General features: G+C 37.2%; 2 protein-coding genes across 2 annotated transcripts; both read left to right on the top strand.

Moving 5' to 3' along the window:
• Nucleotides 1-2,592: 2,592 nt before the first annotated feature.
• LOC133523540 (2-iminobutanoate/2-iminopropanoate deaminase) lies at nt 2,593-11,253 on the top strand. The gene is made up of 3 exons (XM_061859188.1): nt 2,593-3,033; nt 4,812-5,041; nt 11,031-11,253. The coding sequence occupies exons 1-3, from the start codon at nt 2,939-2,941 to the stop codon at nt 11,171-11,173; spliced, it is 468 nt and encodes a 155-aa protein (XP_061715172.1). The 5' UTR covers nt 2,593-2,938; the 3' UTR covers nt 11,174-11,253.
• Nucleotides 11,254-16,622: 5,369 nt separating this feature from the next.
• On the top strand, nt 16,623-27,263 carry LOC133523572 (uncharacterized). Its single transcript, XM_061859235.1, has 4 exons — nt 16,623-18,868; nt 20,060-20,245; nt 23,541-23,796; nt 24,094-27,263. Exons 1-4 carry the CDS (start codon nt 18,820-18,822, stop codon nt 24,239-24,241), a joined length of 639 nt encoding a protein of 212 aa, XP_061715219.1. The 5' UTR covers nt 16,623-18,819; the 3' UTR covers nt 24,242-27,263.
• Nucleotides 27,264-27,504: the final 241 nt, after the last annotated feature.

Consider the following 27,504-nt stretch of genomic DNA (forward strand, 5'->3'; position numbering starts at 1 on the left):
TCCGCGAAGTCGCGCCGCGATTCACATTCATGCGCATAGTCTGGAGGGGCTTTAGATTAATTTAATTAATATTATAAGTGATTGTGCTCATTGACGACCTCTAACATATGTGTATATAATATACAACAGTGTCTAAAAGACGACGTGGTTTTTTTTGTTCACCATCGCACCACTCCCTTCTGCAGCGTGACCCCGAGACCGGGCTCTGCATAACAGTGTTATGGCCCCTGAAAAGGGATGGATAATTTGGTCGTCTTAGAAGCTGTTACTGATAGCTGATAGGCGTACCGGACCGCCACCATAATCGATCGTGAGGAAGGTGGTCCGCCGTAACTTCTCTGGATCTTCGTTCTCGCTTACACATACTAATAACTGGGGGCCTACCGTAAAAACCGAAATTCGCTAATTGCGGGGATTTTGCTTTTTTACTCTCACTAAGACGTAATAAGAGTGACAGAGAAAAACGCCCACAATTGATGAACTTCGATTTTCGCAGTTATAGCCCTGGATTCCATGTGGATGAGATTAATATTTTCTAATTAAAATACTTAAAGGGCCCTCCACACTCGTGCGCGAATCGAGGCGCGAAGCCGTGAACGCGAGTGTGGAGGGCCCTCGCGTCGATTTCGCAGATTGTTCACGCCTTCGCGCCTTATTCCTCGTTTTTTGTCGGTATTTGGCCCGCGTCAAAGGAGATGCGAAACGCGAACTTGCAAGACTCCACACTTGCGATCGCTTCGCGCCGCGATTCGCTCACGAGTCGGTTAATCTGAACTGTTATAACCTTCTATGGCGGCTACTTGGTTATATTGGGTGCGAACTTGATCAACCAAAAATCAATTTAACAGTTCCCAGTTTGAATCAGTGCCTTGCCGCAAACTAAATCCGACCAGCTGACGCTTTGGCGCCATCTTGCCGCGAACCAAACTGCGAAATCGCCGTGAAGTTGTGCGAGTGTGGAGTCTACGTCAGCGTCGCGGTATGTTCGCTCCGCGAAGTCGCGCTGCGATTCACGCGCATAGTCTGGAGGGGGCTTTGGAAATATCTCGAAAATATGTCATCAAGTTGGGGATACCAATTAATATTCAAAGTTTCTACAATATCTACCATATTAAAAATATGTTTTTTTTTGTTACGCACATGCTTGGTTCAATCAGTTAATAATATTGACATCATAATTATTTACAAATTACTTAAAAAATTTGAGAACCGCACTCTGTATATAACACTAAAATTGTATAAGAAAGTATATAATTTCAGTAGTATATTGATATAAATACTACCACAATGGTATGTTTTTAACATTGGCAACATGTGCGAGTGAGAAACCGCGCCTCACATTTGCTATCTCAAGTGGACCGTTTTCTCTAGTCTGGTAAGAACACCTTTCTGCCTCCGTGATAAGGTTAAATTTACTATAACAAAAAAAGTAAGAGCGTGCTTGATTTTATATCTCCATGGTGAGAACTCACTTCGCCCTATTTGACATTTTATTCGTGCAGCATCTCATTTTCTACTACAGAATGGAGAAAATAAATGCAAAACAGTATTACTGCAAATACTGCTGCAACATATGCGCGACGTTTGACATGCAAACTATGCCGAGTATCTATCTATTGGACCAACGTTCTAAAGGGCCCTCCACACTCGTGCGCGAATCGAGGCGCGAAGCCGCGAACGCAAGTGTGGAGGGCCCTCGCATCGATTTCGCAGATTGTTCACGCCTTCGCGCCTTATTCCCCGTTTTTTGTATTTGGCCCGCGTCAAAGGAGACGCGAAGCGCGATCTTGCATGACTCCACACTCGTGATCGCTTCTCGCTGCGATTCGCTCACGAGTCGGTTAATCTGTAAATTGTCATAACCTTCAATGGCGGCTACTTGGTTATTGGGTGCGAACTTGATCAACCTAAAATCAATTTGACAGTTATCAGTTTAAATCAGTGCCTTGCCGCAAATAAATCCGATCAGCTGACGCTTCGGCGCCATTTTGCCGCGAACCAAACAGCGAAATCGCCGTGAAGTTGTGCGAGTGTGGAGTCTACGTCAACGTCGCTGTATGTTCGCTCCGCAAAGTCGCGCCGCGATTCACGCGCATAGTCTGGAGGGGGATTCATATTGGTTCTAATTATTAAAATGTAGAGGCCAATCCAGACGGGACAATTTAATTGCCAATTACATCATAAATTAAATTAGCGTCAATTGCATCTTGGATCCGGGAGCCAGTTTCCTTGAGCCTGATTTACATGTGTGGCATGTGATAACAATATCGCTTGCTTCCTCTAACGCATAACTGCTGTCCCTAAACATGCGTACTAGCCTCTAGCTGGGCTCTAGGTTATGTTGGCATTCTTGCTCGACAGTTTTCGCCCAATTTGATTAAGTAAATATGAACTAAATTTTATTTAAGATTGGGCGAAAATTGTCCCCGTCCGGACTGGCGTAGTAAGGCCAGCACATACTAAACGGTCGAACCACTCGTGGTTCAATTTTGTACTCTTTCACTTTCTCGGTTACCAATATTAGCACGAGTGATTAAACAATACCTTTGCCTTCTTGTAAAACAAATATTTATTGAAGAAGTAACTTGGAAGTAACCACGAAATAACTGTCACCATAAATATTCAAGAACATGTTAAGACCTTCTGGGATTGGTTTTGTATTCTATAAAAAATAAGAGCTAAGCCGCTCAAAAGCCAATTTAATGTTTCTTTGACATCTGTTGTTAATGTTTTTCATTGTATTCTTATTTGCTTAGTCGTGGAGCCATAACACGAAAAATTGATTGATAATACTCTTGAATATATCGTTATCGCGCCGACGTTGAACTTTTAACCTTGGTTATACCAACATCATTACGAAGTCGAAAGTTATAAAGGTGTCGTGGAACTTCTTGCCTGAGACAGTTTAGTAGTACTACTAGTAGTACTAGTATTTGAAATGAGTCAAAGTCAAGAGAAGGTCCACGTCCACAACAAGGTGACGAAGACCATAGTGTCTTCACCGCACATATACAAGCCCGTTGGACCTTACAGGTTAGTTGTATTGGAATACAATTGATAAATTATTTATTGCGTACCTACTCACGGCATTCATGGAAAATTCATGGTATTTGGACAAACGACCATCATATATAATATTAGATTAGGTATACTTAATAAAAAAACAGGAAAGTACCTACTTACTCCAGTTCTGATGGGTCTAACACTTAAGTGAGGCGGCTGCTCGTATATAGTAAAGTAATTGCGTGGACGTTTTTTTAGTGGAAGGTAACATATAGTTTTCAAATCTAGTCAAACGAGCTAGTGAAGCGAAGCGAATTTCTTATATTCAACTTGGAACATACGTCTGGCTAGGCACACGCTCCGACGTTTCGATGTTTTTTGGATGAACGATCAGAGGATAGTTAGTTTGTTACGGAATAACTTCAGTAACTTTGTTCTAATTTTAAATGAAATTATGTAAAAGTGTAACTTGTAATTTTTTTTAAGTTCCATACTTCGTTTTGTTTAGCATTATAAGAAAGCTACGCGTTGACGTGTCTTTTTATTGAATCTCATCAAAAACACAAATGTGAAGAGAGCCAAGTTCAATATTAAGTACAGTTAGTACGATGGTGGTACGTTCCGTTCGCAATTAGAATCGGATTTCGCTTTATCGCGTGCCAAGTCAAAGGCAAGGGTGTTGATTGATGGTTTTGATCGCTACGTTTATAAAGGTCTAACATCTTACTTTGTAAGCAGCTTGAACACAGTCACTTGGCGTATTCAGGGCAGGGGCAGGGCGTAGACCTTACGCGTTCATTATTAACTAAAATCATTTAATACGGGGTGACATCGTGTTTAGGTACAGGTGCTTAAAAACTTGGACTTCAGTTTGAACTTGCATGGATCTTCCACTTAGCTGCAGATGCGCTCAAATTGAATAAAATAAAATCAAACGTTTATACCCACTGAAGCAGCTTATTGCATCTATAAACTGATAGATAATAAAAGTTCATAAACAAATATTATTTCGCAGTTCAGTTAAATAGTAGTCGGGTGAAATCTGTTAAGGGACGTGTTTATTATTATTATATAGGTTTAGTATATCTTCCCAAAGTTAGTAGGTATTAGCACTAAACTATTAATCACATATAACTCAAACATAACTATTAATCACATAAAATGACGAAGTGTACGAATGTGCATGTAAGGTGCAGTAAGTTCAGAGAGCGGAGTTTTTGAAAAGTTGTAGGTAGCGCTTTTTTAGATCACAATACGCCTGGCAAAAATTGAATTACCAATCTTGAGGCCTGTCTCGAGGGACTATCGATTCGAATCCTGAGTTTTTGACTTTGCCCGATGGAAAAAAATGACGAACATAGCTTTAAATATATGCAACAAATTTTGCACAAAAGCTAAAAATTGCTTCTCATAATCGGCATCATGTTTGCCCTCAAGTTATCGATTCGTTTTTTATTTATTATACGTACAAAAAATTAAATTCAAAAATATGATATCCGCGATCCGGGGCGCGCACATCCATCTCGCTCAGCACGCTTACGCTCAGTGAGAGAGAGAAGAACACGAACTTACTGGGCCTTAAACTACCGTGAGTACCTTGGACAGTCAGCTATATAATGGACCCCCCAGATTTACTGGCGAGATGGATAGAATTTTGCCGCATGCTGCATAGAATTTTGCTTGCAAAGGAGGTCAACAATGTACTTATCATTAACATGAGATGATCTGTTTCGCGGCTGAATTGAGATGAAAAATTTGTGTTTCTTAATTAGGTTCTATATACTTACATTATAAATTGCTGATTTCAGCCAGGCCATCCTCGTGGACAACAAGACACTGTACGTGTCAGGCACGCTGGGCCTGGATGCCCAGGCACAGCTGGTCTGCGGCGGCGCTGAGGCCCAGACGAGGCAGGCGCTCACCAACATGAAGCACGTGCTGGAGGCCGGCGGCGCTTCGTTGGACTCCGTCATTAAGACCACCATCCTACTGCAGGACATGGCGGATTTCCAGGCCGTCAATCAGGTTTACTCAGAATGTAAGTAGTGAAGGTAACCATTTATTATAAGATGCGCGATGCGCGCATTTTATCTTATCAGACTGCATTAATAGTGACAACACAAAAAGCACTCAGAAATTCAGATGGTGCTCCCGGAGCCGGGTGGTCTAAGGGTCAGCAGCAACTGCTGAATAAGACACCGGGGACATCTACTTATTCTCATTTAAGTTATTCATAAAACTAATACCTAATACCTGCTCATCTCATGTTCAATCCTCATGTATGTTAACGGCACCAATCATGGAACATTTAAGAGAAAATTTGAAGTGTTTTTGATATTTCACCGACACCTGTAAAATTTCTACCGCTTTACGCTATAAAAGTTGAATGTCCAATTCGTCCTTTACGTTTTCTATGTTTAATGAAAGCTACTGCAATCGGTTTCAATATTATTAACCAATTAAAATTGTGGTTTTTTGCTCCAGTCACAGATTTAGGATTAACTAGATCTAGATACAGCTAAGGTCCGACCGAGATCTCGGTCTCGGTCTCGGCATTCTCGGCCAAAAATCGAGCCGAGATCTCGGTCTCGGCTCTCGGCCAAAATGGGCCGAGATTTTTGCCGAGACCGAGACTAGGCAATGAATTATCATTGGTGAATTTGAATTTTCCGCGCACGAGCACCGAGATCTAAGCCACCCGTTGGTTGCATCGCCCGATTTGTGTGACGTTTTTTGTGATTTTGATTGGTTTAGTACCCACATTTTAAGCCAATTACTTACCAAATACTAAGTGTTGGGATCGGATAGGCGCGGTTGCAAGTAATGACTTGTTCATTTGGGTCATTTCGTTTTGTGGTTGTTGTTATTGATGAATAAATGAGTGTATATTGTTATCGAGATGTAACTTAGATTAACTTGTTGTGAGTGGAAGATGACACTGGATATTTTGATATTAAATATATTTGTGTTATGATTATTATTGTTATTGTACCTCTTTTTGTGCTCACCCGAACTGAAAAAAAAACGGCCAAGTGCGTGTCGGACCACGCATAATGGAAGGTTCCGTACCTTCACATAATACAAAAAAGCCGTACAAGTAAAAGAGCGTATGTTAGTGAGTAGTGACACTTTTCGTCGTTTTAATAAGAAGTTTGATTTTTTTTATAACTCTTAAATGGCTTAACAGACCATATTCAAAATAATTTTCCTGAAAAAATATTTGCTTATGAAGATATTTTAAATGGTTTTGCTCTCCCGGTTCAACAGTTAGAGGGGATCACACTATTTTTTTTGGAGCGATTATATCCAAAAGTATTTACTTGATCAAAAAAACGTTTTCAGCAACCTTTATGTATTTTTAAAGACCTATCTAATGATGAGCTACATGTTTTTTTTTTACTTTTAGTTACATTTATATGGAGAATATATTTTACAATTTTTTTTCGAAACTAAGAAGCGACTTACATAATACATCTACACCTACGTTCCAAATTTGGTTATAAAATATATGCTATAGTTTTTGAGTAAAATGTCTGTGACATACGCACAGACCGACAGACATAAGTAAGGACATGACGAAACTATAAGGGTTCCATTTTTGCCATTTTAGCTACGGAACCCTAAAAATACTATTTAATAGCGCTACGAATTGATTATGATAACTTTTTTCTGATAAATCGTCGAATTTCGATTGTAAAAATCGTCTTTTTTGCTATTTTATAAATTCTCGGACTCGGTCTCGGTCTCGGTCTCGGCCGAGAATCCCATTGAATCTCGGTCTCGGTCTCGGCCGAGACAAAAAAAGCGTTCTCGGTCGGACCTTAGATACAGCCAGTACAAGACTTGCGCGTGTTTTTAAGTAGTAAAGTGCACTACTTCTCGCTCAGTGGTGCTCATAACATCCCAAGTGTCAGACGTTTATTGCCACGCAACAAAATACCTCATTGTAGCATAATTAACTGTGCGAATACGACGAGAGTGGTTAGTCGTGTGAAAGGTGACACTTCTTTTCATAAGTAAGTAATTTTGGTATTAAATAATCGCCTTATTTAATTAAAAATCATTTATTTTCAATTTGGTAATGATTTGTAATGAATTTGTAAAAACGAACTACCGATTTGACACCACTTTTGCGTGATCTAAGCATACAAGAAGAGTCTGAATGCACCCTATTAGGAATCACTAATAGACTGCCACCTTGACAGGAAAAAACATATATCCAAAATAAAATCCAAATTTTCTTCCTTCCTTTTTGCATTGTACCTTTTAAAATCGAACACCTATACTGAGTGCGCCTTGTCTACATACCATTCCTACGCTCAAGCCTGGTTACGCTATGGCATTATCTTATGGGGCCATAGCACTGATACACACGACCTACTTATCGCTCAAAAAAAAGTGTCCGTATATTAACAAACATACAATACATAGACAGCTGCAAACCATATTTCACAAGCCTTAAAATCTTAACTCTACCCGGCCTATACATATTAGAAATCTCAATTTTTGTCAGGAAAAATACCAAACTATTTAAATACTGTAAAAGCGCATGCAGAAATAATAAACTCATCCCCCCGGAACCAATCTTAGAAATGTACAAAAAAAGGCCCGTATTTCAGGGCAATACAGGTGTACAACAAATTGCCCAACACAATAAGAAACATAGAATAATTAAACCCGTTCATATCAAAACAACAATTCTTTTTAATAGAGAAAGCATATTACTCTACCCAAGAATTTATGGGAGATAATTTTACACAATAAGAAATATTAATTATAATATAAGTAGTACTTAGTAGGTATATATAACATAAATATCATTCTCGCCGTGTGGTGCCGGCGTCTTAGAATAGCACCACCCCATCTCGTCCCGTGGGTGTCGTAAAAGGCGACTAAGGGAATACCGACGTATGGGCAGCAGCGTTCGTCGAGTAGTGTTATCAACATCTACTGCGGTCCCAACTCGCACAACCAAACCTAAAATATCAAAACTAAATATTTCGCAACACAAAAAAAACAAATCTCAACCACCAACACCAGGGCCCATGGCCGCCCGTACTCAATGCGGGGACCATGGGTCCATCAAAGCTCAAACACGGAAACAACGCCGGGTCTCTAAAGACTGAGCATCGCCATTGTTTTGTCTGATGGTGATGCCGGACCCGGCATCGCATAAGTCATGAAAGCCCTTCGCAAATGTCACCGCGGACACAGGGTCGCCCGTATCATTAGCGAGGGCCCTGTGTCTTCAATCGACACTACAAAACCTTAAAAAAAAAAAAAAAAAACATAAATATCAAAACAAACTAACTTTGATCTCCTCCATAGGTTAAGTAAAATAATAATTATAATATATTATACTTATATGTATTTAAAAATAATGTTCATAAATGGGTACTACTATATTAAATAACTTTAGTCCTAGCTAGCTACAACAATACTTGCAATACCCTTTTCAGGGTGCCATGTGTTTTTATAATTTAAATGTAATAACTATGTACCATGGCTCGCAATAAATGATTTCTGATTTCTGATATCGTGACGTTTCTACCAAGATAGTCAAAAGATAGTGTCTTTACGAAGTACGCCATCCGGCTTTTATTTAATTTGATGCACCACTAAAGGCATTTTATTTGTAGATCGCAATGGACAGCAAACAAACGATACTTTCGTACATCGTTTAGTTGCATGGTAGAAGGGATTTTCTCATATTCTGTCGATTTTAAGCCACTAGTGTTGTTCACTGCGATGTTTCATGCAGTATCGCTGTGCAATTCGATTTATAATCGATTTTTGTGACGGTTTCGTGTTACGAAGATCTTTATGAAGTTTAAGCTTAAGTATAAAGTGAGAGATTATATAATATTGTTATTCTTCATATTCTAGTATTTCTCAAATCTGGAGCACCGACTGTACTGGAATCGCTTCGCATTTTTTGTCCATTAACTCGATTTATATTCGATAAAAGAATCGATATAAATCAATCATAAAAACGTCGATTTATTATCACCTACGTCTTTGAATCGTATCACCGGTCGTACTGGTGCCTGTTCCATTATAGGGGTGTTTACTATAGGTAGATTTGTCCAGAAGCTATTTTCCAAATACACGTTTTACCTTGCCGAGCTTTATTTCTTGTCGTGATGTTGTCCCCAATTGCGGCAATTAACACTATTTCATTGCCAGCGTTTAGGATCTACGTGACATAGATTTGTTTCCGCGTTCCGTGTTAACTGCTTATTAAACGGGCGAGCTTAATATTAACGATTGTTTACTTGTTAAGAAAGAAACAGCTGTTTATTTCAACGGTAATGTTTTGCCGTTTGTTAAAAAAATGTGAAGAATTGTATAGTTAGGTTAGGTATAATAAAAAATGTTTATTAAATTAAGCTAATACCTATAGAAATAATCTACCAAGACGAACTGCATTGCATTATGCCTACTGAATCCGACAGAGAATAAACATGCGAGCTGTCGCAGTTAGTCTGGTTGTTCCACAAGTTGCATTTGGAATAGAGCCTATTTCGTACTTAATGGCCGTTAAGTTCAAAACTTTCCCTACTCCTTGAAGGTATCGTATACCTGAACCTACTAGGTATATTTTTTCCAATTTGACACTTGGTTGGTGGATTTCTGCAGGGGTCATAAAGAGAGGTCGGAATTCTCGTGGCAGTTTGTGTTGTCACTAGGGACTTATTTATCGACTTTCGATATACCTATATCGATACAATGTAGAATAAAACATATTTAAAAACATTAAAAGTAGAGGTAAATAACAAGCGATCATATCGCCAAGGAGTGATTTCTTCTAGATAACTTTTGAGTCGTTGAAAATGCGAAATAGATATGAGTACTTAATAAAAACAATGAAAACTTAATAGTTAATAGTTTCACATTTAATTACTTCAGTTGCGTTTTTTTTTTTTCAATTTCACGTTCAAAGTCTGTTTCTGTGCTTAGTGTTAATATTCGATTAGTTTATTTATAAAATAAATAAGTAGTATATTTTTCATATTATCTGTTTTAAATTACTTCTTTTAATGTCAAATATCCATTAGCTAAGTATTACAATTTTTATAATATTAAATAATTATGTGTTCCAATATTTTGTGTTCTACATTTTACCGATATATATGTATCGGTAGTTGAAAAATGAGAACTCCCTATGACAGTTAAGGGGCCCCGCGGTTTTCATCGATTTTTTACTAGTTTTGAGTCGTTACTGCTACATTTTCACTATATATAGAATTATAAGACAAACGGAATTGAAAGAAATGAATTCCACAATCCAAATTATTTATTTGTTAAACATAGGTATGTACAACAGTAGGTCTTAAATTTATAATAAAGTATCACTATGCTTCGCCACATGGCATACAAATAGCTACAGAGGACATGTAGCATGCATTTACAAATTATATCTATGGTAAATAATGAAGTATACACTACATATTAAAGGGTAATAAAATTTCCTGAGTCTGACAAAAAATCTTGTATTAAGTAGTACGCTTTAGTTATTAAGAAATCATACAACATTTTTTTAAATTTCTTTAAATCATTAATTTTTTAAATCTCTTTTGGCAGTTTATTATTTTAAACATTGTCTAGAAAAACACTTTTTTCGTTACTTGATTGCTGTGAAGGATTTTATATGTACGAAATCTACTCATTTCACATTTGGGTTCGTCTTTGACGTCCCTAAAAACTGGTCAGAGATTTTAATTTTAAACTAATTAACACAAAAGTTATGGCCAGTAAACGAGTTTTTGGCCTAAAATTGTCCAACTTTGATGTCAAATATCTCGAAGACAGTAAATATGGTATACTATATTGCTTACAACCGTTGCTGTTAATATGATAACCTACAAAAACATTAGAAAACTAAGGGATTCAGGTCGAACGTCATTGGCGTTAGGGACCCTCTTAATAAATGCCACAATAATTCCGGTCTCAGGTCATAAACTAAATATTGAGTACAGTAGGTAGCAATAGCCGACGCCTTGAATAGTTGGTGTATATTGTTTCAGTTTTCCCTAAAGACTGCCCAGCGCGTGCGACGTACCAGGTGGCCAAGCTGCCGGCGGGAGCGGCCGTCGAGATCGAGGCCATCGCGCTCAGCGGCGACCTCGTCGTCGCCGAGGCGGGCCCGTGCCCGTGCTCGAAGGAATGACTAGCCGGAGACCACAAAATTGCATCCAAAATATAAAATTCCACCCTATTCTCACGTGAATATACGAGTTTTAATACTGAGGTTTTGTATTATTTTTTTCATTTTCCATGCTCAGAAAGTGGGTCATTGTTGTTCTGTGAAGTGTGCAGAAAGTGATAGGTACGTTTCAGCTCTAGAACATTTTACTTTCCAAGTACGTTTTTATTTATTTTTGCGACAAGCAATTAAAGTTTGGTTGTACAATTTCCATTTTTTCTTCTATACTTATTTAACTCTCCATTCCATAAATACCTAAATTGTTAATTGAAAGTACCATCAAGAAATACTAGGTATAAAATTGTATACTTACTTATGTCTTTTAGGGTCCCGTACCCAAAGGGTAAAACGGAACCCTATTACTGAGACACAGCTATCCGTCCGTTTGTCCCAGGCTGTATCTCATGAACCGTGATAGACAGTTGAAATTTTCACAGATGATGTATTTCAGTTGCCGCTATAACAATAAGTAAGTAGGTACTAAAAAAGTACGGAACCCTCGGTGGGCGTGTCCAATTCGCACTTGTCCGGTTTTTTAAACACGTGTATTTTAATTTCCTCCTATTCGAAATGAAAAGTAGAGTGTTCCACTTCGCACGGTCTTCAGATATTCTTTTTTTTCTGCTGCCTTTATAAAGTCTACTTTTGTACGATATTTACTTACTCATTTGTGCAATAGTAGATTGTTAACCAAGGCCTGAAATTATGCCTTTCATCCGAGTTAAATTAACACTCTACTTTTATCTAGATAGAAAAAGCTGGAGGGCGGACCCTGGGCTCCGAAGCATCAGTCGTGGAGAATGCAACTTGGATAAACGCTAAGATGTGGAGCGTGACGATAAAATATACCTAATTAGGATGATCCCTATGATTAATTGATCATACGTCTACTACAATACAACCAACCAAAAGGAACTCTCGCTTGTCTTCCCTCGTTAGTCGTAAAGAATCCGCTGAAGGTGATCTCAGTGGCACCTCTTGGCAAATCTCAGAGATAGAAAAAATGTTGTTACGAATAAAGTTGCTATTTGTCATATGAACTGATGATGCTTGAGAGAAAGACTTACATAGTCTAAGAGCGATATGATTATGATATCTAGCTTGCGTTTCACCTTATTATTATATGATTTAAGCCGCTAGTTTAAGTTCCAACTTGGTAGTTACTATTCTTCACTCGGTAAAAAATGCAAATGAAAATTGGACAAACATATAGGCCCGGCCCGGCCCACCTCATATTAAGTCATTAAAATGTAAAATCTAGGTAAAGAATGTCAAAAATCTGAACATAAAAGCTGGTTACATCATACCTAAGTCTTATTACAATTTATAACCACGCTACTCTTCGAGTGGTCCCATTCGTACTTAGTAAAAACCAAATAAGCACATAGATATGAGAGAGTTAGGATATACAGTTATTATTAAAAGAAGTGAACCATTAACCTGATATGGCGGTTTATTCGCAGTTTGGACAGAAAAACTTTTTTTATCGCAATAGTAAAATCCGTCGTGGTATTCGTGGTCCTGAACGTGCCCGGTGTTATACTCGTACTACCACATCATGTAAATTACGATCTTAGATATTTACGAAAAACTAAAAAAAGGGACCTTTTTTAAACTGACCTAAAACTACTGATTATGGGCGACACGTACGCAAGCGACATACAGAAAAAGAACAAACATATAAAAAAGTAACAATGAAATGAAAACACACATAACTGAACCAATATTTATTTTAAAAAATGCATAAGTATATCTATAAAAATCATTTCCTTTTTGTGTCTTGGCGTCAGCACTATCGTGCCCCTGCAATGATGCCATGAAGGCTTGTTTTAAATTGTATATTAATATTTTATTATGTAAGTATTCTTTTATCCTAAATTGATTTTAATAGATTTTTTCTTGATCTCATAACGCGACAATGTGGTGCCCTAAGATTTAGTTAAACTTTAACTCAAAATTATTACTTAGTAACTGACGAAGAGAATCGTTTCTTCTATCCAATTAGATTTTTTTGTTACATTATATTATTTATAGCAGAAATAAGCAATTATAGCTTTCATTTTGAGAATAGTTACGTATAGCGACAATGTGGTAAGTACCTTCAATAATTTTTCATACAAAAATTGTATTCAAAGTACTGAACTTCGAAGCCACGTTTTTAATACAAAACATTTTTACATTTTTTGGTTAATTTTAAGCATAAACTACTAACGTGTACAAAATGCTTGTTGAGAACTATTACGTTGATTTTATGTTAATCTCTACGATAAGAACGATGTTGGTTTTTATTTTGTTTAAAAAAAGTTTATTGTAGCTGTATTACCTTCTTTATTATTATTCCTACATTATAGACGTGCAAGGGCAATATAAGTTAGCTGAGAACTTGTCCATTTTAAGCATAACAATATTTTATTTATATTTCACGTTTCGATGCCCTGCGTGCTTTATTTTATAATATCTCAATTATATGTTAAATACTCGTAATAGAGATTAAATGTGATTTGCTTAGGAATATAATGAATATAATGATCAAGGTATATTTAAAACCGCTATCTCCATAACTGCGCACTAGAACATAGTCTTTTAAACTTTTTAATACCTAATCAAATAAAAGATAGAGGTTTGATATATAAATATTTTTTAACTTTAAAATCGAATATCTCAAAACTGTATATTTAACATGATTAATTTTCAAAAGATCAAGAAAAATAAGTACTAAACTTAGAGGCCTGATTCTTTTTGCATATAAAAGAGCATGTTCTAAAATATATGCTGGTAGCTATAACTCAATACCGACAATAAGTTACCTTTTGATTGAGAATGACACATATACCTTAAGCCGTAAGTTGCTTTTTCCCTTCTACCTCTGCGGTAGGTATTTCAGACTTTCGATAGCAAACTTTCAATTAACGTCGATGCCACTAACCCTCTCTAGGTTGTAGACCCAACCGCGAATGTGCGTGAACTTTGATTAGGTGCCTGCCTACATATTAATTGCCGGTAACTTAGAATAAATTTATACCGTCTCTACTCTTTTGTTTGTTTATGATAAGGAAAAGTAGGGCTTAGAGATCTTGATAGCTGATGTATTAATTAATATTATTTACACATTTATTGGGCACAGCACAGCAGATGTCATTCCAGATCTAGAGCAGAGCCCAACTGGGGACGTACCTCCACCTTACAGAAATCGCAGCCAAATAACACTTGACCCTACCATAGTGTTGTGTTCCTGCTGGTGAGTAAGGTAGCCAGAGCTCAACGAGGGTGCGGAGTGTTAGGGTCGGCAACGCGCATGTAACTCCTCTGGAGTTGCAGGCGTACATAGGCTACGGATACTGCTTACCATCAGACGGGCCGTATGCTTGTTTGTCACCGATGTATTATAAAAATATATGTAGGTTTTTTTTTTTAATTTTGTGCGACGAAATCCTGATAGTCACATTACATCATATATAAGATAAGATAAGATCCCCTAAAGATGAAGTTTTTTGGAGCTTCGAAACTGAAGTTAAGTTATAATTATAATTTTAATGATAATGTGTCTCATAAAATCTGAATAATCCATTTGGCAACTACTATTTATTTAATAAATTTTAACCGTCGAAATTGCAATACTGAACACAATAATGTCAGTCAATCAGATAGGTAGCCATTTAGTTCAGATGTTGCCCTCGTAGATACAGACACTTTTATTACCTACCTTAGAATTTCCATATTCTTCCCTGTCGTTATATAATTGTTAGAGCCAGCGACGGGCACTTATTTCTCGCCATTTTTCGTGATTGTAGGCAATTCTGATAATCTTGCTCAACACTGAAAATAATATGATCTATCGAGCACACATTATGACTCCTCTACACGATGGCCCAGCGCAGGCCAGTCCAAGGGACGCATTTATGCGTTAGAGGGAGTAAGTGATATTGCTATATCATTCCACCGCATAGCTGCGTCCCTTAGATAAGTTGTCAAGTGGACCCCATCAGGCTCCTATGAGCCGTGGCAATATGCCGGGATAACGCTAGGAAGAAGAAAGGAACAAATGTTTGAAAGACAGTAAAATACAGAATAGTAAAGTTAAATGTTTGAACATTTCTAAGTATTGAAAAAAACGATAAAAATAAACGAACAGTGACTACATTTTAGCTACTCAAAACAGTAAAGTTTACTGTCTTTTCCGAGCAGTAAAATTGACTGTTTTGTTCGATAGGCTCATATGGAACTGTTTAAAGCATTAGCTATACGTTAATGCAATTTCAATTGTTGAAATGTTTTTTTTTTCAGTGAATGCTTAAGGGAGAACGCTGCTTGATACGGGAGTTCTTTGGTGATGGAGACATGTGATGTGCGAAAGTCGATCTTCGGATGATATCGCCAGCATTTTCTCCAAATTCTACTTACATCTTTTTAAAGTGTATATTTATCTTGTCTTCGGAAAATATCTATATGATCAAATATTTATTCAGGACTATTTAGTATTTCTGCATACAATAATAGGATAAGTACTTACAATATAAGATATTGTCTTATAAGATAATTTTGTAGCTAGCTAAACATGATCTTGAGAGAGTATCACAACCGTTCTGTGCGCTTGTCTTGTAGCAAACTATATAAGAGTGCACCGTGACTGCAATATAAAAATTAATATTCTTGAGTATGTTACATAGCTTGTCTAATGCTGTTATTAGTAAAAGAGTCTACAACAATGCCTTTATAAGATCGTTATTCAAAGATTCGTCACAAATTGTAGTCTTACTTTGCTATTTGGTAATGTTTGAAATCACTTACGTATATATGGTACACTAAAACTTAATGCCCAGTTGAACGTTCAATTAGTTGACAGAGGTCAAGGTTCTCGCGGTGGCTTTTAACATTCCTATGTCCATACCCAACACAAGACCTGCTTCTAGATAAGAACACTTTATGCTAAAGTAGCCTACAATCGCGCTCGTTATGCAAAGTCAGGCTAAATTGTATTAGTATGTTACATTAATTAACTGCGAAAGTAAATTACTCCTTCTTAGGCACACATTCGCAAAGAAATGCTTAATAGTTTTAATAGTATGCAGATTAAACGGTAGCCTCGCGCTGTGCAGGCTATTTAGTTCATGTTTGCTTTCAAAATAACAATGTTGCATTTCCGGACGCGTGCCATGGTCACATCAGAGTCGCGTTAAAATAACAAAAGTTTAATCCAGAAGGGGTATTTTGCTATTTAAAAACGGATTTAGAATAGCAACATTATGGCCGTGAAAAGAGAAGTTGTTCCCTATCATCTTTGAGCGCACCATTCAGCGGAACCAGATCGAGAGAGGTATCTAGACCCGCAACAAATGTATGATTACATGTACGCTGGTCTTCCGAGTCGAAAGCTCCTGCAAACAATTGGAGTTTAGGGCGGTCGTACGGGCGGGAGCGGCATTTATCAACTCGAGGTAACCGTTGCGTGTACTCGACTTGCACCCGTTTTGTACATAGTTTGGGAACAAAGAGCTTTCAGTTGACCAGCCTTTAATTACACCTCGGTTTGTGCGATCATAAATAATCTGCTGATCTATTAATCAAAACGCTTTTTTTGTACTTATTAATGTGCCATTTAGTTTTACACTACTTCGTTTGTTTAACATGTTTTAGCATTAGAAAGAACTCTACAGAAGTAATCGTGCAGTTTTTGTCAGGATCTTTAACTGGTATTAATAATGAAATAATCTTATGTATGGACCATGCGGTCGATACCTACTAATAGTACTAATTATTACTTCAATATTTTACCGCAAAAAGCCCGATTTTGAACCACAAGCTTACTTCTACGAAAATCTTTGTAAAGTTTCTAAAAACCGGACATGTGCGAGACGGACTCGTCCACCAACGGATCCGTACAAAATTTTTTTTTTTTACTAATAGATAGTTTTTTGACTTTTCCCTGTACTTACTTGTTGTAGTGTAAGACGATATTACTTGTCAAATTTCATAGTTCTAGGTCAACGGGAAGTACCTTATAAATTTATCATGGTCATAAAGCGGGTCGTTGTTGTTCTATAACAATTGTAAAAAGTGTGCAGAAATGATACGTTTCTGCTCTAGAGCAATCTGTACCTTCCAAGTACGTTTATTTTCTTTTTTTTGAACGATAAGCAATTAAAATTTTGGCTTTAAATGGATTTGTGTACATTTTTCATCCTGATAATAATTCCCCATTCCATAAATAACGATATTTTTTTTATATTATCATAATAATACATTACGATACAAGTGCGAAAAGTAGGAAATTCGAAACGAGTGGCGATAAATTAAAACACGACCGAAGGGAGTGTTTTAAATCGACACGAGTTGCGAATTACTTATTCGCACATGTATCGTACAACGATTTACAGTACATATGGCCCTTTAAATGTTCGATACAGTAACGTAATATGCTAATTTTCGCACTAGTGCGGTAAAGTAGCACCATATGTAATGTAATGTACTATTAACCATTACAGTCGACGAGTAGAAAAAATAAAAAAAATTGAGACTTTACTTCATTTTTTACTGCTTCAAGGCACTGTAGACCTGAGTATATGGTTTTATACCTACACGCCTTCCCGAGATAAAGGATCTTGACAGACAAACAGACGGCCTGACGGATGGACAACAAAGTGATCCTATAAGGGTTCCATGTTCCTTTTAAGCCCTAAAAAACGAAGTATATAATGATGTAAAAAATATGCTATTAGTATTAATAGCTGATGGTTATTATCGTAATATGCTAAATCGCGTAACATGGTCATAGACTATGACTAGGATTACAAAGAGTCCCAAACTAGTCCCTCAGTGGTACAAAAGGCAAGGGCAAAGGGTACAAAATGAGAAAATATTTGTCACGCTAAGTCAGACCAAGCTAACTTGGCATCGATTTTGATAGCCCAGCCTGTGCAAGTGTTAAGTAAACATCATAATTTCATAGAAGATTGACGTTTAAAATAACACTTGCACTGTCTGAGCTGTCAAAATTGCTGGCAACTTATCTTGGTCTGACTCTATTCAGTATTCATTTTGGGGAGGCTCAGCCTGAATCAAACTCAAATAGACGCTTTGTATCTTTAGGTATAACGGGGTATGCTAATGCGCTCTGCTTGAAATGTGTATTAGCCTAAAAGTAAGTAGGTACCTACCTATAATTGGTGGTGTAGAAATATTTTTAGGCCGTTGGGGTGTTAAACTTTCATAGAAGCGTGGACAATAGCAATTCGACGTCACTTATTTATGAATAAGTTCATCATCTAGAGTAGCACAAAGCCTTCACATTGAAATTCCGCCCGTGGAAGCAAAGGTCTCGCTAAATATGCGCGTCAAAGTAAAGGAATGTATTACGTTGGTTTAATTGGAAAAACGCGATGGGGGTGCGAGGTCAGTTGAGTGGGCTCCCTCCTCCCATAATAGGCAGTTACGATACGATCTCAGGGCGAGCAGTCGAGCTGGGTGCTCGGTGCTCGGCAGTGCCGCGCCACTCGCCCCAGCGGTCGCCAACCACCGGTTCGCCGATTGTCACCAAACATTGGCAATTTTCGAGTGTAAAATACAGAAAAAACTTTACGTATGGATGCCGGCTAATATTAGACCCATGAAACATGGGCTGCACGAGCAGCGCTCCAAGTATGGCTCCAGCGAATGCCACAGGTTTGCATTTGGAAGTTATATTTTTGTTTGTTTTTTTTTGGTGTTGACCTTTGAGAATAAAGTCTCAATCCCTTTGTATCGAATATCCAAGGCTAAATAAGGGTTTACAGTAGCAAAAAAGAAATTCAAACAATTTTAGTAATTATTTTTCAGCACAACAAATGGTAAAGGCCCTCTTGATTGTTCAAAAACTAATGAGAAATTTGCATTTTATCCACATGAGGGGCAAATTAATCTGATTCAAATTTCGAATTGTTTCCTTATGTTAGTATTGACTTTTAAATGATGAGCTTGAATAAGTTTTTATCAAGTTCATTTGGATTTAATTTGGTTTGAGTTTTTTCGTATTTCATATGTAGTATTTTCCTCGCGTTGGTGTGGTGAAAATTTTTGTGTTTCACTCGGAGGCAAAGTTTGTTTATCCCTCGTGCCTTGAAACCCTTAAGATTTCTCGAACCACTCGCTACGCTCAACTTTGAGGTTACATTTTTGGGGTTCATTCGCTTGCTCGAGTATCAATATTAGCACGACCGGCTAAACAACAACTTTGCCCCCTTGTAAAACAAATAACTATTACTTCTTTTTCATAAACAGAAATACTTTTTATTAAATTAGTAATAATAGTAATACATATTTGTTAAATTACTTTTCTCGGTTAGATAATCAGTGTTTTACTATATCTTGTAGACTACAGGTTCTTTAATTTAATTTACCTACTTTTAAATAAAATACAAGTACGTGAACGCAGTAGTACCTAATAAGCCCTGAATTGGTATTCTTTGTTTGTTTTGGTAATCAATGTGTTTTGTCGCTCTCGAGTTGCTAATTGTAGCAATATTAAATAAAGTTGGCCCTTTCCGCCTCTTTAATTACGTCCTGTAGTTTTATATTTACATATCTAATATCTGATTAGGTACTTAATTAGCTACCTTAATTTCTTTAAGAGCTTGCCCTTGATTGCGCGTAAATAAATTATAACATTATATAAGTCGGTAGCCAAGGTTCTTTTACTACTACTATACTTAATACTACATATTAGGTACCTATCATCATAGCTAATCTCGTAGCGCTACGTCGTAGCAGGTACCTACTACCTATAACCCGCTTTGTAGCAAATGCGTAACACGTAGCCGTAACGTAGCGTAGACGTAAGAGATATTTATATTAATTACTAATCATTCCGTTTTTCAGAAAGAAATATATCATTTGCAGACGAAGAAGAAAAGCCAACGGAGGAATTAAAGAAAATGGAAACCCAAACACAAGCCATTATTGAAAATAAGGTGCTTCCTAATATGTGTGATAATTTAGGTGAATCAATTCTGTTATCTCAAACAGGCAAATCTATATTAGATACAAGTCAGCGAATAGATAAAGGTGAGTTAGTAATTAGGCGCTATCTAAGTTGCCACTGGCTGGACAATAAGAAAATTTAGGTATTTAGGTAATTGATTACCGAAACTTTGCCTCTACTGCAAAAACTTAAAATAATAACTAATTATGAATTTACACAAACTAAAAAGTTTGAGAAGTTCGAACAATAAAATTTTAAAGATGTGTTATTAAGAGGGAAGAATAGCTTTTTGAATCTAACGAAGTAGGTAACGGTAATTTTTCTATAAAATTCAATTTCGGAAGAAAACTTTTTACACTAAGTAACTAAATCTTAAGAAATCACTTTGATTTTGATGTCGATCACTTCAGCATAAAATATTTATAATAAAACCTACAAAAGGTTTTGATTTAATTTTTTTGTTTTGCAAATTTTGAAAAAAAAGGAATACCTATTTTATTTTATTTTATTTTTTATAAATCTAATTTTTCATTGTGTCAATAACATATTCAAAAATCATGGAGAATGGAAAAAGTTTTTAAGTGGAAAACGTTTTCTCCTTTCCTATGGACGATCACGTGGTCTTTCCTCTTAATCTCGTCCTTTTATGAAAGTTGTATGGCTACCACCAGTTTGACACTGACATATTCGATAGCGTGTGCGTAACTTACTTCTTATGCATCTCGTACTCGCATATTAGTGCAAAGTGCAAGCGGGATGTATAGAAACAAAGATGGAAAGTAAGTTACGCAGACGTTAGCGTATATAATGTCAGTTTGACACTGCTAAGGCAGTCGTGGTAAAAGGCTACAGGTACTATTTGCGTTGTACAGTCAGCATCAAAAGTAACGGATCACGCGTCAAAAGTATCTACCATTTTCTAATAGCTACATAAAAAGATACAAGTCCATGTATAAATAACAATTAGTCATTGTGACAGATACTTTAGAGAAAATACGAAAGTAACAATCATATTCATTTTCGATCGGACCGTTCCAATGTATTTTTAAATATAAAAGGAACCGTATACATCTTCTTAATTATTTACTTATTTAAAATATCAACATAATTGAAAAACGTCGCAAAACTCACCAATACGATTCTAATCTAATTCCAGTACCAACGGAATAACGCCCGATCGGTGTTCGAGGTGACGATGACGATGAGAACTAATTGGTGCCAACATTCTTCCTATAAATTCCTTACTACACAACGAGCACGAAATCCGTTCGTAGGTATAGGAACTATCGCTACTTGTTAAAATATTACAGGCATTTAATATTGCAAGAGGCACGAACACTACGAACAGCGATCTTTCGCGATAGCTGGCCCTCTTCTCCATTAAGCATTAGGTCAAATTATTTATGGGTGTATTTAGGCACATTGGCACGCTACACGCGGTATAAACTTAGCTTGTAACTACAATATCTAAGTACATTATTCTTGAATGCTTTGCCTGACATAGTATACCAGATAGTACCTATGTAGATAGGCATAAACCAAACCAAGTTCATTGAATGACGAGTATTACCTTCATGTCGCGTTGCTGATCGTAATGCGATATCGTTTATTTATTCGACACCTATATTTAAGGGTAATGTACTCATACGAACTTCTTTCCCTATGAAATGTTTGCCTAATGGGAAAATAATTTACATTCCCATTGAAGTACTTGTAAGTACTTGCTAAAGTGCGGAAATGGAAAATTGCGACCAATATGTACCCATGTAGTTCAAATAAGAGACATATATCTAAGGACGGGCCTTATACGGGCAATGAAGCCACTACGCGATTGGTTCATGAGTTCGCATGACGCGCGCGATTGGACGCAACTAATTGCGTTAGGCTGCACGATTGGTTCGAATTCATGTGTGACACGACTGAACTAGCACCATTCTTAGTGCCCGTAAGGCCGGTCCTTGTATATATGGCAATGTACGACCCTCGTTATCAGTCACCGTAGACAATCAACCAAGTTTTAAAAAGGTTACATTGAATACATTTTCTTGTGCATATCACATGACTCTTAAATATTTTCACGACCTCGTTAACTTGACTACGTCTAGCCTTCGCACTTGTTTTATTTCATTAATTTTATTTCGGTATGACGTGACGGTATATTTTTAAACTAAGCCACCGTAAACACAGCAGAGAAAGAGCTGAACAATTATATGCAAATTTGCCTAACGCTTGCGAACCAAGTCGACTTATGGTATCTGCTTTTACTCTACATTTTTTCTTTCGCTGTACTTTAGTTTCCCCCTTGTCACGAAGTCCGTTTATAATTAAAAGTTTAATTTTGCACATTTCCCCCAGTGTTCGGCTGAACTGTAGTATCGCAAAGGTTCTGCAGTCACAGACATTGAAGCGCTAATATTTGTGGGCTCTTCTATGTGCAAGATATTATTGTAGGTGACTGAAAATTAATCAAGAATTGCTCTGATGATTTGATAAAAGCCTAAGGGTAGAGCCATCTTATATGGATTCAGATCTCTCTAATAAATAATTAATAAAGTAAACTCAACCTACCTCCTCGAGTATGGGTATGGGACTTACAGTAGTCTTAGTGGTGGAACACAATTACAATGTATTTATTAATAACCGGCCAAGAGCATGTCGGGCCACGCTCAGTGCAGGGTTCCGTAGTTACTCTTCCGTCACACAATAAGCTAATCTGGAGCTTAAAGTATAGTAAATTGTTAACCAAGGGATGAAACGGTACCTTTCACCCGAGTTGAACAAATAGGCAAATTTGCATAATCAGTACCTAATTAAAGTAAGTCTTTTTACTACGAAGGGAAAACTTTTTGCGATAACTCAAAAACAGCTAAACTGATCATGTCCGCTATAGTTTTCATTTAATGTCTTTCTTAAGCTCTACTTCCACGATTTTTTTCATATTTTTTGGACTTGTGGTTCAAAAGTTAGAGGGGGGGGGGACACATTTTTTTTCTTTCGGAGCAATTATCTCCGAATATATTCACTTTATCAAAAAATGTTTCTTGAAAACCCCTATTAGTTTTGAAAGACCTTTCCAACGATACCCCAAACTCTAGGGTTGAAGCGAAAAAGAAAATTCACCCCCACTATACGTGTAGGGGAGGTACCCCAAAAAAAAAAAATTTTTAGATTTTATTGTACGACATTGTCGGCTTTATTGATTTATATATCCATGCCAAATTTCAGCTTTCTAGCACTAACGACCACGGAGCAAAACCTCGGACAGACAGACAGACAGACGGACATGGCGAAACTATAAGGGTTCCTAGTTGACTACGGAACCCTAAAAATGAGCATATATTATTTAACCATTTTTGACATTTTTTTTTTCTGTTTTAGATGTACAGACGGATAGTTTTAGGATAGATAACGAAAACGCCTGGGATGAAAGTTTTAGAATAATGCAGGAAGAAAAAGAACACAATACTCCAAAATTAGAAGAAGTGGTCGAGCAAGTGGTGGAGATGTTGCATTCAGATAACACACACAGAGAGAGTGCGAGGAATACTCCTGAGGAGCCTGAAGCTGCCCCCGAAGTCGCGGAGGTTAGCGAAGAAGTCAACGCTGTGGACACTGCAGAAGAACTAAACAAAAAGTAAGAATATACAATATATTTCTTCTTTATCTTACGGATTTATTACAATTACAAGTATACCTACGTTGAAACTTTTTTCTTCTATTATGAGCCTTTCCGGTATAAATACCTCAAGATCAAGAAGTCAATAATCTAATAAAAACATATGTACGGTTTATACAATTGGTGTTAATATAATTATGTAGTCGACAAGGAACTCTTACATTTTCTTCGCCTGTCCGACAATACGTGGCATTTTAGAGGTCGGAAATATTATTGTCCTAAACAAATTTAACATAGATACCAACCTTTTTCCAGTTGCGAGCATTTAGAAGAAATGGTCAGCCCGAGTCTGTCGGAGAGCAGTCGGGCAACTCGCTGGGAAGCGCTAGCGGACATCGCGGCAGAACTGCCGCCGTCACTTGCCGTCGACCCTCTTACCGGACAAATCTACACCTTAAAGTGAACGATGCTCAGGCGCCGGTTGACTTCAAGGACTAACTAACGCTGGCAACCTCACTAAAAATCTAATTCAATCTACCTATACTATATCCAAGTGATATAGTTACAGAGTTCTAATTCAACGTAATCACGTCATCAATCACGTAATGTTTACTTTTAACTCTCAATTGCTCAATGGTTGACTGGAAGAGATCCCTTATCTAGGATCTTAAGATGCCTTGCTATATAAGATAGGGTTATTCCCACTAGTTACCACCAAGTTGTTACCAGTGGTAACTACTGGGAATTTTTTCCCACCTTTTACCACTGGTAACTACTTTTACTAGTGTAAAAGGTGGGATTTTTTTTTTCGCAGTAGTTACCACCAAAATTTGGTTGGTGTTCAATACTAATAAAAACAGTCTAAATATAGAGGGCTTTAATCAATAATTAATTGAAAGTCAAATTAATTATAAGTTAATTCGTTATTAGTTTAATTATAAGTCGATTACTGTTTCAGTAAACTACCTTAAAAGTGATCAAAAGTAGTCAGTCTTTGTCTGATTTGTTTGTTCGTTCGTATAATTGTCACGTAATTTATTAAAACGGACCTTATTGTCGATGGCGCTTGAAGGAATAACCCTATAAGGTATTGTAATATACCAAAATATATATTATATATCTTCGTGTGTGGACTCTGTGAAATGATACGTAATATATCGTAAGATGCCTTATTATAAGATATGTTTTGGTATATTCTCGCTCCGTCTGTGATGGGCTTTAAGAGGAAAGAGGACGGCCGCTTTCCCCCCCTTTTTCCTCTCTGGATCCATTATAGAAAATATTTTTAATAATATTTATAATTTGATGTTTATTAACCATAACTATGCCCCTACGAAAAATAGATTTCATTACTTTTTTTAAATACTCCTAACTTTAAAAATTAATAGCTGTTATTGATATACATCAAATTGTGTCAATATATTGTCAATAATGTTAATATCCAGAGAGAAAAATGAGTACTACGTTTGTATGAAAAGGCTATTTCGCGCGGGTCCTCCGCTTTCGTCTTAATCTCTTTTAGGCACTAAAGTGATGTTTACATACATAGGTAGGTACAACATACTAAAAGTTAGTAGGTACCAGCTCTAAACTATCTCTTACTGTAAACGAACGTACCGTAAAGGGCACTCCACACTCGTGCGCGAATCGAGGCGCGAAGCCGCGAATGCGAGTGTAGAGGGCCCTCGCGTCGATTTCGCAGATTGTTCACGCCTTCGCGCCTTATTCCCCGTTTTTTGTCGGTATTTGGCCCGCGTCAAAGGAGATGCGAAGCGCGAACTTGCAAGACTCGCGATCGCTTCGCGCCGCGATTCGCTCACGAGTCGGTTAATCTGTGAAACTGTCATAACCTTCTATGGCGGCTACTTGGTTATATTGGGTGCGAACCTGATCAACCAAAAATCAATTTGACAGTTCCCAGTTTGAATCAGTGCCTTGCCACAAACTAAATCCGATCAGCTGACGCTTCGGCGCCATCTTGCCGCGAACCAAACTGCGAAATTGCCGTGAAGTTGTGCGTACATTTTCAATTAGGCACAATCACACAAGCACTGGATCTCGGTCTCAAGCTACAATACACAATCAAATCACAGATAGTTCAAGAATGATTTATCTGTGTACCTTTAAACGTCTATGATGTTCCGAAAATCACTTCGTGGTTTTTTATAGTTCCGTTTGTTATGGAATTTGTGGACTTAAGAGGAAAGGGGACGATGGGGGGGGGGGGGGATTCCATAAAAACGTAGGCCACATTTCCCTTTCTGGATATTATTAATTATGGAAGGTAGAGGCAAGGAACAGAATCTCCTTAGGCAGAACTGTTGCAAAAGTGTCCAGCTGTCAGCTATAAATAATAGTTCCACATCTTTTCAGAGTAGCGCTAGAGTAGCTAAGAACCTCGGCGTTATTGACGGAGTGAAGTGCGCTGTCTATGATTAGATTTTTTTCACAAGTATCCTAGGTATTGTAGCGCCACCTATTTATGGTTTTATGTCGGACGCTTTTTGGCATATGGAGATTTTGTTCCTTGCCTCTACCTTCCATATTATTAATATTATAGAAATGACGTTTATACAATTTGATGTATAATAACCACCGCTATACGTCCCTACATTTGTTTTTATTTTCAATTTTTGAAGTGAAAACTTCTTTAGCGGCGCTGTGCACTTTTTGTGATGGGGAAAAAATATTAAATTCGTGTCAGGGGTCACGTAACCGACAGATTGAAAGAGACCTAAGACGGACACGTGACATCATGGTGACGTGCAAATTGAATGTCATCGAAGCCTCGTTACTTTGGAAAAATCGTATAGTCTCATTCAAGTGTGACATTTTATTTTCTTCATAATTATGGAAGGTAGAGGCAAGGAACAGAATCTCCTTAGGCAGAAATGTTGCAAAAGTTTCCAGCTGTCAGCTATAAATAATAGTTACAAATCTCTCCAGAGTAGCGCTAGAGTAGCTAAGAACCTAGGCGTTATTGACGGAGTGAAGTGCACTGTCTATGATTAGATTTTTTTCTCAAGTATTCTAGGTATTGTAGCGCCACCGCCACCTATTTATGGTTTTTTGTCGGACACTTTTTGATATATGGAGATTAACAGAATCTTGCCTCTACCTTCCATATTCATAATCAAAGTGCTGTCATAACGGTTAAAGAGGTTTAATCTTTGTTAATTGTGTTGTATTGTATCTTTGTGTTTTTAGGTTTCCATGATTGCAGATACTCAAATGTTTCCTTACCAAAAAGTTAAATAACAGAAAAGAAGCGTGATTGTTTTACTTAATATGATGGTGAACGATTCATTAACATTTACTGATTGTGTAGGCATTAGGCCTGCTCACGTCTCATGAATTACTCTGTGTATGTTATACAGTAACACTAAAAATCGCATTTCAAAATATCTTCCACACTCAAATTTATTTACGTAGGTATAATAGAGAATTATCTCTTTTTATAAAACTGCTACTCAATTTCTCCAAAATATCAAAAAAGCACAACGTTAATATTCAAGTTTTCACTTCTGCCGGCACTCCCGGAGTGCAACCCGTTGTTAGGGTTCCGTAGCCAAATGGCAAAAAACGGAACCCTTATAGATTCGTCATGTCCGTCTGTCTGTCCGATTCTGTCACAGCCACTTTTTTCCGAAACTATAAGAGCTGTACTGTTCAAACTTAGTAAGTGGATGTATTCTATGAACCGCATTAAGATTTTCACACAAAAAT

Source organism: Cydia pomonella, chromosome 12 (assembly GCF_033807575.1).
Source record: "Cydia pomonella isolate Wapato2018A chromosome 12, ilCydPomo1, whole genome shotgun sequence".
Taxonomy (NCBI): Eukaryota; Metazoa; Arthropoda; class Insecta; order Lepidoptera; family Tortricidae; genus Cydia; species Cydia pomonella.